Source organism: Sinocyclocheilus anshuiensis, unplaced genomic scaffold (assembly GCF_001515605.1).
Source record: "Sinocyclocheilus anshuiensis isolate Anshui unplaced genomic scaffold, SAMN03320099.WGS_v1.1 scaffold931, whole genome shotgun sequence".
Taxonomy (NCBI): Eukaryota; Metazoa; Chordata; class Actinopteri; order Cypriniformes; family Cyprinidae; genus Sinocyclocheilus; species Sinocyclocheilus anshuiensis.
Window position 1 is genome coordinate 33207 of NW_015544187.1, and position 12159 is coordinate 45365.

The 12159-nt window shown below is 38.1% G+C and overlaps 1 protein-coding gene across 6 annotated transcripts in view; it reads left to right on the top strand.

Moving 5' to 3' along the window:
• The window catches only part of LOC107696491 (disks large-associated protein 1-like), an 85351-nt gene that overhangs the window by 32247 nt on the left and 40945 nt on the right, over nucleotides 1-12159 (top strand). For 5 of the 6 annotated variants that reach the window (XM_016496837.1, XM_016496839.1, XM_016496840.1 and 2 more), the window contains exons 4-5: nucleotides 2321-2501; nucleotides 9717-9963. In XM_016496837.1, coding sequence (XP_016352323.1) covers nucleotides 2321-2501; nucleotides 9717-9963 — 428 coding nt within the window. The remainder of the gene's footprint in view (nucleotides 1-2320; nucleotides 2502-9716; nucleotides 9964-12159) is intronic. The other variant, XM_016496842.1, reaches the window with a different exon arrangement.

Genomic DNA, 12159 nt, shown 5'->3' on the forward strand with positions numbered 1-12159 from the left:
TTAGTTTAGTCAGGCGCTGTACGAGCAAGTGCGCTCCGCGCGTATCAGAAACCGTCTTAACGCCTGCATTTGCCAAAATGAATTCTGCCCCACTGCTTAATGTCCCAGAACAGTTAAATTCGTTTTTAATCCAAAATGCTTAAAATGCATTTAAATGAAAAGCTTACATCATGACGCGCAAAATGAATTTCTCAACCCATAAGCGAATATACTAGCCCTATAGAGTTTGTTCAACACAAAAAGCACTATACATCTATCGAGTTAATAATCAAACTAACCTAAAATCTGTGGGGATGATGACGCTGTTTTTATCTGCTCCATATGTCCGGTCCATTTGCTGTTCCACAACTCCCACTCCCCATCATCAGCTTTAGTAAAATAAACTAGCTGTGGATTTAGTGACTAACTCATTTTTTTCTCTCACTATTTTTTTTTAGAATAGTTGACATTTTTACTTATCGAAGATTGTTCTTTGCATGACCGTTTCTAGATTACACCAGAATGAAGTGAAGAGAGGCAAATGCAGACATTAGGCGCAGTGATCACCTGATAGATATGCTACGTGCACAGTTAGTTCAAAAGTAAAATATATAATAAATGCATTTGATTGGTAAAACAAATTCAAATGTGACGTTTTCATTTCTAATGGTAATGCAAGGAATTTATGGAAAACTCCACTAAATAATAGCGCTAAAAAGTGAGGGGCGTGGTGGGGCTTTGGCGATCGGCGCTACCGATGTCTGTCAATCTACTCCACAGCCAATCACGGGCCCCCTCCTTGCTGGGGCCCCAGGGCTTCAGCCCCGCCTAGACCAATGGTTAATGCGGCCCTGGTTGTTCCAAATGAATGCATTTTGAACTCTTCAGATATTCCCTTCTCAGTGTGTAGGGAATGGCGAACACTGCGTAGGGTCCCTGTGATGTGCTCTTTATCTTTTTCTGCTTGACAGGAAGTGCTGCAGCATAGAATATTTATAATCAGAGCATTGTGCCTTTAACTCAGAAATGGACACACACATTCAAATACGCATATACTCCTGTACACACATACTTGAAACTGCTGATAATAAATAATATCTAATAAAAGTGGAAATATCTAAACCTTTGAACCATAAACACACTTTCTGTTCAGACACACAGTAATACAGTAGACATACACTCATGTGTATTTAAACAACCACATGTATACACCGAGAGAAAAAAAATGTTGCGTTATGTAATAAATATGCAATCCCCTGAGGCCTGTGCTCATTATAAACAGATATTTCCTTTATTTCTGCAAAACAATTCCACAGATGTGGAACCTGAGCCATAAGCTATCTATAATTTTTATTTTTTACAGCTTTTTTTAGTAATTTTTTTGTCAAGACACGTGTGGCTAATATTTAATATTCATTTATTTTATATGATTAGTAATACAATTTTAGTTGATGATAATGTGTCATACTGCAACAGACCAAACTTTAACCAAAACCAAACATTTTGAAAATCATTATTTATATTAAAATCAACTATAATGTTTTTGCTTTAAATAATTGAAACATGCTTAAATAGTTTCAATGTATTACACGTATAAATAATTTATCTACAACATAAAACATGTGAAAACTGTCTTTGTAAAAAGCTGAGCTCCTGAAATAACAGCATATAATGAGAATAAATGAGCATTGTCCTATTTTTTCCACAATATATAATTTTATGCTTTCCTTCTCATAGTACACCTCAGCAAACTTCTACTATTTTGTTGTTTTTTCATCATTTGCTGCTTTAATTTATTTCATCCACTGTCGTCTCTTCCTCTAAATCTATTCGTGTACTTTTCCTGCAGTCTTCCCTCTTTGTTTCTCTTTTACTCCCTCTCTCTTTCTCTCTCTCTACATTCCTCACTCCAGTGAAGAATGACTAATGTGTGCTTTTTTTTCTAGCTGTAACTGCATACTATTTTAAGAGCCACATCCATAATTAAGATTGACTCGACCTGGAGGGATAGAATGTGTGTTTGTGCACTTTAATATGTTTCTGTGTTCATATTTCAAGGATTGTCCATCCACATGTAAACACAAACAGTTGAATGCTAGTACTAATTGTGAGGAGTTCGTGTTTACATTGGTCTCAGATATATGAAGAGTACACTAAAACACACACACACATAAACAGGTCGAGTTGTTTTTAGGTCAACAGTAATGAGTGTGAGATCTCTGTTGGAGGAAAACAAAGGAACATGATGAATGAGTGTGAGTTACAAGAGTAATCTCACCTCTCATTTCATTCTCATCCCTCATTAAATGTACACCTGTTCTCGCTCTCTTTCTGTTTGCAGGATCAGTACGGAGTCCCATTCCCCCAAGCTGCAGATCCGGAGTCACAGTTACCTGCGAGCGGTGAGTGAGGTTTCAATCAACCGCAGTTTGGACAGTCTGGACCCGGCCGGTCTGCTGGCCTCACCCAAATTTCGCTCCCGAAACGAGAGCTACATGAGGGCCATGAGCACCATCAGCCAGGTTGGTCATCGCCCCTCGTTCTCTGGTGGAAATCACCATTAAGATACTGATCTTACACCAGTGGGAAACAACAACTGGGCCTGGATCAGATCCTAAAGGTGATTTCCAACCAGAGCCTTCCTCAACGTCAGCCTTCAAGAAGGTTTGCAAAGGGGAGGAAAACATGCAAACGAAAAGAAGTTATATTTTTGCTCAAGTACTCAATTTTTGCTCAATTCCATTGGTCATCTCATAGAATCATCTCATTATCATCTTTTGATCCATGCATTATTCCGAAGTTTAATTTGCGTACTATCAGTATGGTATGGATGATTAGGATTGGCATCACAAATTGTATGTTGGTGAATACTGTGTTAAAGGTGCCCTAGTTAGTGTACTTCTTGACAATAAGGCTAAAGCTCCAAGTATACTTCAGTTTTGACACAATTAATAGTGAACGTATACAGCTGAACACAATGCCATTTGATAGCATGTGCATACATAGCCGGTCGATACATGCACACTAAAAAGTTAAATCTTTGTCCATTTTATGTGCTTTTTCCGTCTAGAAGTTATGACTGATGAAAATATTTTTGTACTCGTTCAAATTAGAGCCACGGGTATCTCTTATCCCACTCACACAATCGTTCGTTAACATGGGTGTCTGTTGTTGTTGCTGACTCTAGTTGTTGTTGGTGTTATTCCATTATTCTTTCTAGTAATTTGTTACTGTTATTCAGATTCAATTAATTCTATTAATTATAGTAGTTTGTTGGCATTATTCCATTATTCTAGTAGTTTGTTGGTGTTATTTATTATTTTCTTTTTTTATTAATAATTTTTTATTTATTTTTTGCTGTGAAACATTGGCTCAGTGTTGCCACCTTTTGAACAAATTAATCAGTGCAACAATAAAATTCAAGGTGCATGTGCAAGCTGAGTAGTTCACAAGGTTAAAAACAAATTGGCATTGCACATACAGTATGTGCTTGTTACCTTGATGAAATTTATGCCTCATGCACTGTACGCATACCTTATTGTACCTTATCAAAGTATACTTTTTAGCTGCCACAGCTGTTTTAAATATATAAACTTAAAAGTTCACTTTTACACATTTTCCTCATTAAAAAAATGTACCCCCCAAAACTTGTTCACTCATAATTTTTCAGTCATATCAAAAACTATAGTCATTTCAGTAGCCTATTTACAGCTGTTTCATTTACATGGGAGAGGGTCGCCTTATGGGGGCCGCCATTTTGAGATCACATGACTAGCTGTATAGTACTCATCTCTGTTACCCTCTTGTTATTGCACACTTTTACTCAGAATAAATTAATCATGACTAACTGCAAATAGACCATTTCTACAATGGCATACAGTGCTGTGAAAAAGTTTTTGCCCCCTTCCTGTTTTGTTTTTTTTATTATAATTTTTTGCATATTTGTCACACTTGAATAATTCAGATCATCAAACAAATTTTAATGTTACACAAAGATAACCCGAGTAAATACAAAATGCAGTTTTGAAATAATGAATTAATTTATTAAAGGTAAAATCTGTTCAAACCTGCCTGGCCCTACATGAAAAATAATTGCCCCCTAAATCTAATAACTGGTTGTGCCACGCTTGGCAGCAACAACTGCAATCAAGCGTTTGCGATAACTGACAATGAGTCTTTCACATCGCTGTGGAGGAATTTTGGCCCACTCTTCTTTGCAGAATTGTTTTAATTCAGCCACATTGGAGGGTTTTCGTGCATTATTGGACTGTTTAAGGTCATGCCACAGCATCTCAATCAGATTTAAGTCCGGACTTTGACTTGGCCACTCCAAAACCTTAATTTTGTTTTTCTTGAGCCATTCAGAGATGGACTTGCTGGTGTGTTTGGGATCATTGTCCTGCTGCATAACCCAAGTGCGCTTGAGCTTGAGGTCACGAACTGACAGCTGGACATTCTCCTTCAGGATTTTCTGATAGAATGCAGAATTCATGGTTCCATCAATTATGGCAAGTCGTCCAGGTCCTGAAACTGCAAAGCAGCCCCAGACCATCACACTACCACCACCATGTTTGACTGTTGGTATGATGTACTTGTTATGAAATGCTGTGTTGGTTTTACAAAAAGTTCCTTCCAAAAAGTTCAACTTTTGTCTCATCAGTCCACAGAATATTTGTTTCTCATCTGTTCTTGAATTTCTTAAGATCGCGGCATGATGTGTTGCTCTTTAAGCATGCTTCACTTTGTCAGACAGGTTCTATTTAAATTATTTCTTGATTCAACATGTCTGGCAGTAATCAGGACTGGGTGTGGCTAGTGAAATTTAACTCAGCTTTCTAAAATAATGTTGTTAATCACAGTTCTTTCATGATTTAACAGGAGGGGGCAATTAATTTTTCACGTAGGGCCAGGTAGGTTTGGACAGTTTGATGATATGAATCTTTTAAGTGTGACAAATATGCAAAAAATTAAAAAATCAGGAAGGGGGCAAAAACCTTTTCACAGCACTGTATGTAACTAAAACTGGCGTTTTTGTGTAATGCTGCCTCCAAACACCTAGATGTCAGTACAAGTCCAAAATGATTACCATATCAGACAGTGCAAGAGTTGGCTAGATGCTTCCAGAAATATCCAAACACAGTTCTTTTCTGCACCCCAATTCACATGCAATCTGCTCTATTTATTATTCAGAATTAGTGTGTCCCCAAATTGTAGTATGTTGAAATGAATATCTCAAAGGTACCCAGATGTTTTTTCTATTTCCGGTGAAATTTTGAATTACAGATACACGCACACTCTAACGGCGGACACAGATTTGTTTAGAACTACAAACACAATAAATTAAAAAAAAAACTACAAAAATGGCAGTTATGTGTAAGTAGAGAGGTTGAAGTAAAAGGGTTTACATGATTAATAATCATCTGTAATCAATAAGTGATGCAACTGATGCCGTAAGTCACATGACACATGAAGAATGTAGTACATCCGAAAATTTCATTCATAATATTGCAGAACATACCTTTTTAACGGTCACAAAGTAAGTGCTTTATAAAATGCAGTACCCACTCACTATGCGATTTCAGACGCAGTTGATTGTGTGCAACAAAAGGATATGTGGTGTCAAGATGCAGTTTTATGATGTAATAGTTTGTCCCAATACGGCTGACTTACTAATAAACTACTCAAAAGTATATATTTTCCCTATCACCAACAAGTACATGCTAGTAAACGAATTTAACTTCTGCTCTGTCAGAATGGGCTGTTGTAGAGCCCTGCATTTCAGCCCGAGCCCGATGGGGCCCGACTTATTTATGCCCCCTAGCCTATAGCCGGGCTTCGGGCCAATTTTCACGTCATATAGCTCACATGTGGGCCGGGCATCGGGCCTGTTTTAGGTTTCTCCTTCTTTTTATATTTTAGACTTTCATCAGTTAAGGTGATGGAAAATATGTTACCGCGTCCGCGACTATTGAGACCGGCTCGCACGGTGTTTAGTGTTGCTGCCAGCAGCATAGCAGCGAGTGTGCCTTCAGCACAGCTGGAAGAGTTATAGAAGAAAAGAGGACTAGATTAAAACTACGGCTGCCCCGACTAAATATTTTTCTAGTCGTTCATTTAAGCCATTATTCGACTAATCGCTCGTTTATATTAATTGAATTACTTAAACATATATTAAACCATAATGAGCCTTTTGATATATATAGGCTAGCTAATCTATTCGCGCGCAAGCATAGGCATAAATCTTGCCGCAAAGCACCAGCAAAAGTATTAATGACTATGAATGTGTCGGGAAAATAGTAAGGAGATATTTTAATTATTTATTAATAAACTAGTGTTCTCATGTCTATGAGGCAAGTAGCTTATAGCCTCTATGCATTCAGGGCTGGGGAGTGCAACAGGTGCGGTCGCACCGGCCCCCGCGGCAAACGGACCGAGGGGGACACCCCCACCCCAGAAGGCGATCGCAAACGGACCGAGGGGGACCAAGGAACGCGATTGTGAACGGACCGAGGGGGACCCCGCTCCCTACCTCGCACCGGGCTCCGCGTCAGCTAAGGACGGCCCTGCAGACATTAAGCACGCTTTAGCTTCCACACTCCACACAAACACTTGGCTATGCACCTGACAGCGCACATTTATCTAGGTTAAACGTTTAAACTAACATTATGATATGCTTGAAGTGTTTTATATCTATGGATTTTATTGTAGGCAAGTCAAGTGTTGATTTGAGAAGGCTAAATTGATCAAACGTGATCAACTCACTGTCTGCAGCTGGCCGCTTGGTCGTCACTTTAAAAAACAAAAACTTGTGTTTTTCTAAATTACCTTAATAAAGAAACTTAAATAAATATAACCACTTTGCCATTAAAAACAAAACGGAACTAGTTTAATGGCTGCAACAGTAAGCTGTGTAATGGGGAGGAGAAAAAAAACAGTCACAGGCTCCAGTCGGACTCAGGCCGAGAATTTCGATAAGCTGTCGGACAAAGGCCAGGCTAAGGCCTAGATCTGAGGCCCGTGCAGGGCTTTAGGCTGTTATAGCTAACAGGAGGAGTATACTGTATGCTAGTAACAAAATATTAAGTTTGTGGAGATGAGTTCTCATGTTTACTGTTAGTTTTAAACCTTGACGGTCAGTAAAGCCTTTTAAGCAATTTTAAGTGGTGTTCTTCCTTGTTAGCATGTGTAGCTAAGGGATTTTCAAGGTGCATTTTCAGGATTAGTGTCTGTTGCCATGGGATTTTAAGGTGAGTTTTCAAGATTAGCTTCTGTAGCCCTGGGATAAGGTGACAGGCAGCGTTTACAACCGGGACAATTTTAAGGTGAGTGTTCAGAGCCTGACAGCTCACTCAGACAGAGAGCAGCCCTAACCTTTTATGGCGCTTTTCCACTGCGTGGTACGACTCGGCTCGGTACGGCTCAGTACGGTACGGCACGGCTCGGTTCGGCTCGGTTTGCGTTTCCACTGCAGTTTAGTATCGCTTTAGAGTGGGCGGGATTATTCACATGTCATTATAGTTGCGCCGCCTCTACTGCCGCGACTCCTAAAAAACTTTTTCATTCCGCGTCGCCCCATCAAGCTCTCACTGGATCCGCTCCTCTGCTATCAACGAGAGCAACGTCTGTACTTCCTCAACAGGGGGAACAGCCACTTTTTGGTTGTTAAAAAAAGGTGCGTTCATTCAAAACAGTTGCATTCGATCCTTCGCTGGCTGTGCTGATTTAAATCTAGCGGTTCTTTTGTGTTTGTGTCGCAAGTTCAGTGACGCAGGTAGTGACGATTCTCTCCGGCCAATCCGTGATCAGCAGAGTTTACACGTCACGTTTTGGTAACGGTACGGTTCGCTTGGAACCCCAACCGAAGTGGTACTAAAAAAAGTACCAGGTACCAGGTACTGTACCCAGTGGAAAACACCCCAAAAGTGAACCGTACCGAGCCGTACCGTGCCGTACCATGCAGTGGAAAAGCGCCATTAGAGAGCTGCTTCCTCCCACCCGCGAAAAAGACACTGCCCATATATGTGTGAAAGTGTGTCCTTTCTGCTCCCTTAGGATACATCAATCATTTTGGTGACAAAAAGCTCAGTCTGCTCACCAAAAAACCAACATTCATTGGTCCCTCATGTGTATAGTGAATGTGTGGGCATTGTATGTGTGTACATGCATACATATGTGTTGGTGTAGGTGTGTTTCTCTATGGGTTTTGGGATTTTTATTGCTACTAGATGATTTGCAAATCTTAGTGCCTGCTTCCCTGTAGTCTCCTTTAGCCAATGGCAAACACTCTGCTGTCTATCCTCCAATGACAACTCACTATTAGTTCTCCAGTTACATAATGCTCAAAACATTGTTTCCACTTCCTTTCCAACCTTAAATCATGAGACCCCGTCCTCTGATAAGTTTCTGTGTAAATCCAATCACACTTCTTCAGCTTCACTGCTGTAGTATAGAAAGAGCAATAGTGATGCAGCCACACCTGATTTTGCTTTCACTTGTACAGATTTCCTCCCCTCTGCACTCTTTTTTTTCCTGTTTTAGTGTGTTTAACCCTTATTATTTAAGATGCAGCTTGGCTGTTAGAGGGTTAAACTGAGCCTACATGACAAATGACATCTCAGGACTCACAATTTGCACATTTGCACATCCCCCAACAATCGATCTTACATCAATATTTAACCTATTACTAATTCCGACTATGGTGTTTACTCATTTTGGTATTTAGGGTGTCATGACATTTTAAGCTGAAACAATGTGATTAAGTTGATTAGAAGTAAATCTATGTTAACGTCTAGAAAAATCACCCTTAACATCACATTTTCTCTCTTAAACATACTAATACACTTGTGTTTTTTATTCTTTGTGATTTTCTTTCTTGCTTTTGTGTTTTGTCAAATTTTTTGCTTGATGTTTAAACATATTTCTGGAAATAAAAGACATTTTTCCGACACTAAAAAAGGTTAATATGGCAACAAAGGACCCTAGATTGTGAATGCAGGTATCCACTGTGTAGTACTTTTTTTTGTACTTTAAAACTAAATCATATATTAATTTAGTTAAATTATAATAACAATATATACGTTTTATAATTTATTCATGCATGATGTTTTATTTACATTTTTTAATTTTGTATTCTAAGTATATCTAAAAAAACAATAATATAAATAATACAATTTATATTCTATACAAATAAAAATGGAGTAATGAATGAATCAAACGTATATATTATGTTAAAATACTTTTGCATTTTAAAAGTGAATACATTTTTTATAATGACTGACTATTATAAAAATATTTAGGTTTTTCAAATTTGAAATTATTAATTTTAATCTTTGGTTAACTCAGTATTTCACACCCCTTCGTGGTGTCGTCATACCATATACCTTTAGTATGCCTACTGCAATTCTTGAACAGGTTTTCATAACGCAGGACTAAAAGTCATCTTTCAAAATGTATGAAATATTGCTTAGGGTTAAAACTCACCTTAATCCAGGGCTAAGTTTAGCGTGAAAAGTAAAATGTGTTTTTGTAGAGCTTTGCAGAACTTCATATGATCTCACTAGAATCCTCTGCCTTCTTAATACAATGATTTAAAGTCATTGTACATTAGTAAGCCTTGAGCTAACATCTTGAAAGCTGCTCATTCAGTCAGGAGTGTTTAAAAATATGCAACTATCCCATGACAGGAGGGTAAAGGGGTAATATGACAGTATGTGGTGATGTGTTGTCTCCCCCTGCAGGTGAGCGAGGTGGAAGTGAACGGGCAGATCGAGGCCGTGTGTGAGAGTGTGTTCAGTGAAATGGAGTCTCAGGCTGTGGATGCTCTGGATTTGCCGGGGTCTGGATGCTTCCGCATGAGGAGCCACAGTTACGTGCGGGCCATTGAAAAGGGCTGCTCGCAGGAGGAAGAAGAGGAGAGAGCGACACGTCAAGCCATCTCACCACCTCGAAATACAACTACTGTTAGAACCATCCAGAACAGTACAGGTACGAGCACCTTAAAACCTGGTAAAACAACTACTATTATTGTAGTTTTAATAATGGGTTTAAGGGTCAGTGACATGCCTTATTTCTTTTTAATGCAGTGTAATTCATACTTAAAATCTCTTGAATTAACCTTTTCTGTGATAAAGTTTTCAATTTCTATATTCAAAATGATTTTGATGTTTTTTGTAGGCATAAAGTCAAAACTGTCCAGGTGGTATAACCACCTGATTTTGTAACAAAGAAAAAAGGAAAAAAGGGGGTTAAGTAGTTTGGAATAATATTTTCTTTTAAAAATATTACTAAGTACTAATGGCAAGTCTTTTTTTTTTATTTAGATTTATTGAAAATAATGATTAGGATGTGCACAAACATCTGTGGTGTTTGGAAAATATATTATATATAATAATTTTTACTTGTTTACTCATAGTTTAGAAGGGCCCTGGCTGCAGTCTCACGTGTGAACCCCCCCCCAAAAAAGTTAACTTTATTATTTTTTATAATTTCATATAAAGAATGAAGATTGCATTTCTTAGAACTTGGCACATGTTTTAAACTAGATATTTAAAGATTTTTTTCCCCACATAATTTCTAATTTTAAAAATCTTTTGTCATTGACCCATCATAACTTTATATAAAGTATATAGATATATTATGTTGGTACAGTCAACTGTAGCTGTTGAATATAACTATTGAATTTTAAATGGCTTTATAAATTCCAGACATTCTTACTGCTATAAAAATAAAGGTTCTTTATTGGGATTGATGGTTCCATAAAGATCCTTTAACATCTATGGAACCTTTCTATTGCACAAAAGGTTCTTTATAGTGGAAAAAAAAGATCTCCCACATGAGTCTATGGATATAGGAGGACATAAAAAAAATAAAATAAAGAGCATTAGTCTGAGCCCTGCCACATCACCACAACCAAACAAATTAGCATCAAGAATTTTATTTACAGTTCATGGAACAGAGAAAAGGTATTGTAATAAAAATGCAAAGGGAAGCAATGGCTTCAGGAGGGGGCAAGGCCAACATAACAAAGTAATTGAACTAAGGAGGTAAAACCTCTAAATAATCTACCAAAGAAAAAAAAAACGAAATCCCTTTCTAGAACCAAAACAGGAGAAATCAGTTAAACAAAAATGGCACCCACCTCCTTACAGCTTCCAAATAAACAAACAAACCAACAATCAGTAAAGTAACTAATAAACTGTACATAAACTAATAAAGGTAAATAACATTAATCTACACACTTAACTGCAAATGTAAACATTGGAGACAATCGCCACAATAGATAAAAAAACAAAACAAGCAATACAATACCAAAGAGTAGAAAGTTAAGCAACTATAGTTCAACAGAAAGAATGTAATTTGCAACAACCAACTGGGGACTGTGCAGGACAAAAACAATGCTCTGGGGAAAGTTCTTGGGGAAAAGTTTCTTCTCTACTTTTGTGCTGCCTCTCTCTCTTGACTGGTAAGCAGCCGCAGCTGGGGGCAATCAGCTACCTGCCAGATGGATTGAGTAGGAGGAGCCAAAGGGAAAACTGAGAGAGAAACACAAATGCAAGAAAACGCAGCTCTTGTAATGTCCCATAACAATAAAGAACACGTCTCTGGACGTAACATTAGATTATGAAAATATTTTTCACACTAGGAAAAAAATGTTTATTTTAAGAACTTCTCACTGAAAGGTTCTTTACAGAACCCAAACATTTTTTTTCTATGGCAGTGCTGTGAAGAACATTTTTGGAACATTTATTTTTAAGAGTGTACCATTGAAAAATGTACAGTCTTCCCACTTTCCCTCCCAACAGTATTCCATTTTTCTCTTCCTTCCATCTTTCACTCTCTCGGTCACTTCATCTGTATGAATAGAGAGAGCCAAGGTCTCTTCCCTCCTTCTCTCTTGTGCGGGATGTTGTTTAATTACAGCGATTAGAGAGTCTCATTCTTTCTCCTCATCACACTGTCATCAGGGTTGTAGTCAGCTAATTAAAAACATTTACAGACAAGTGGGACGAAGGGAGGCTGGAGAGAAAGAGAAAGAGCTGTTGAGACAAATTAGAATGAGAGTGAGGAAACAGACAGACACATAATAGATAGAGATGAGAGTTTGGGTTCCCTTTCAGTCAGTCACGTTCGACATTACGTCAGTCGTGACTGACGAATTGGGATCTCGCCCGAGAGCCCAAT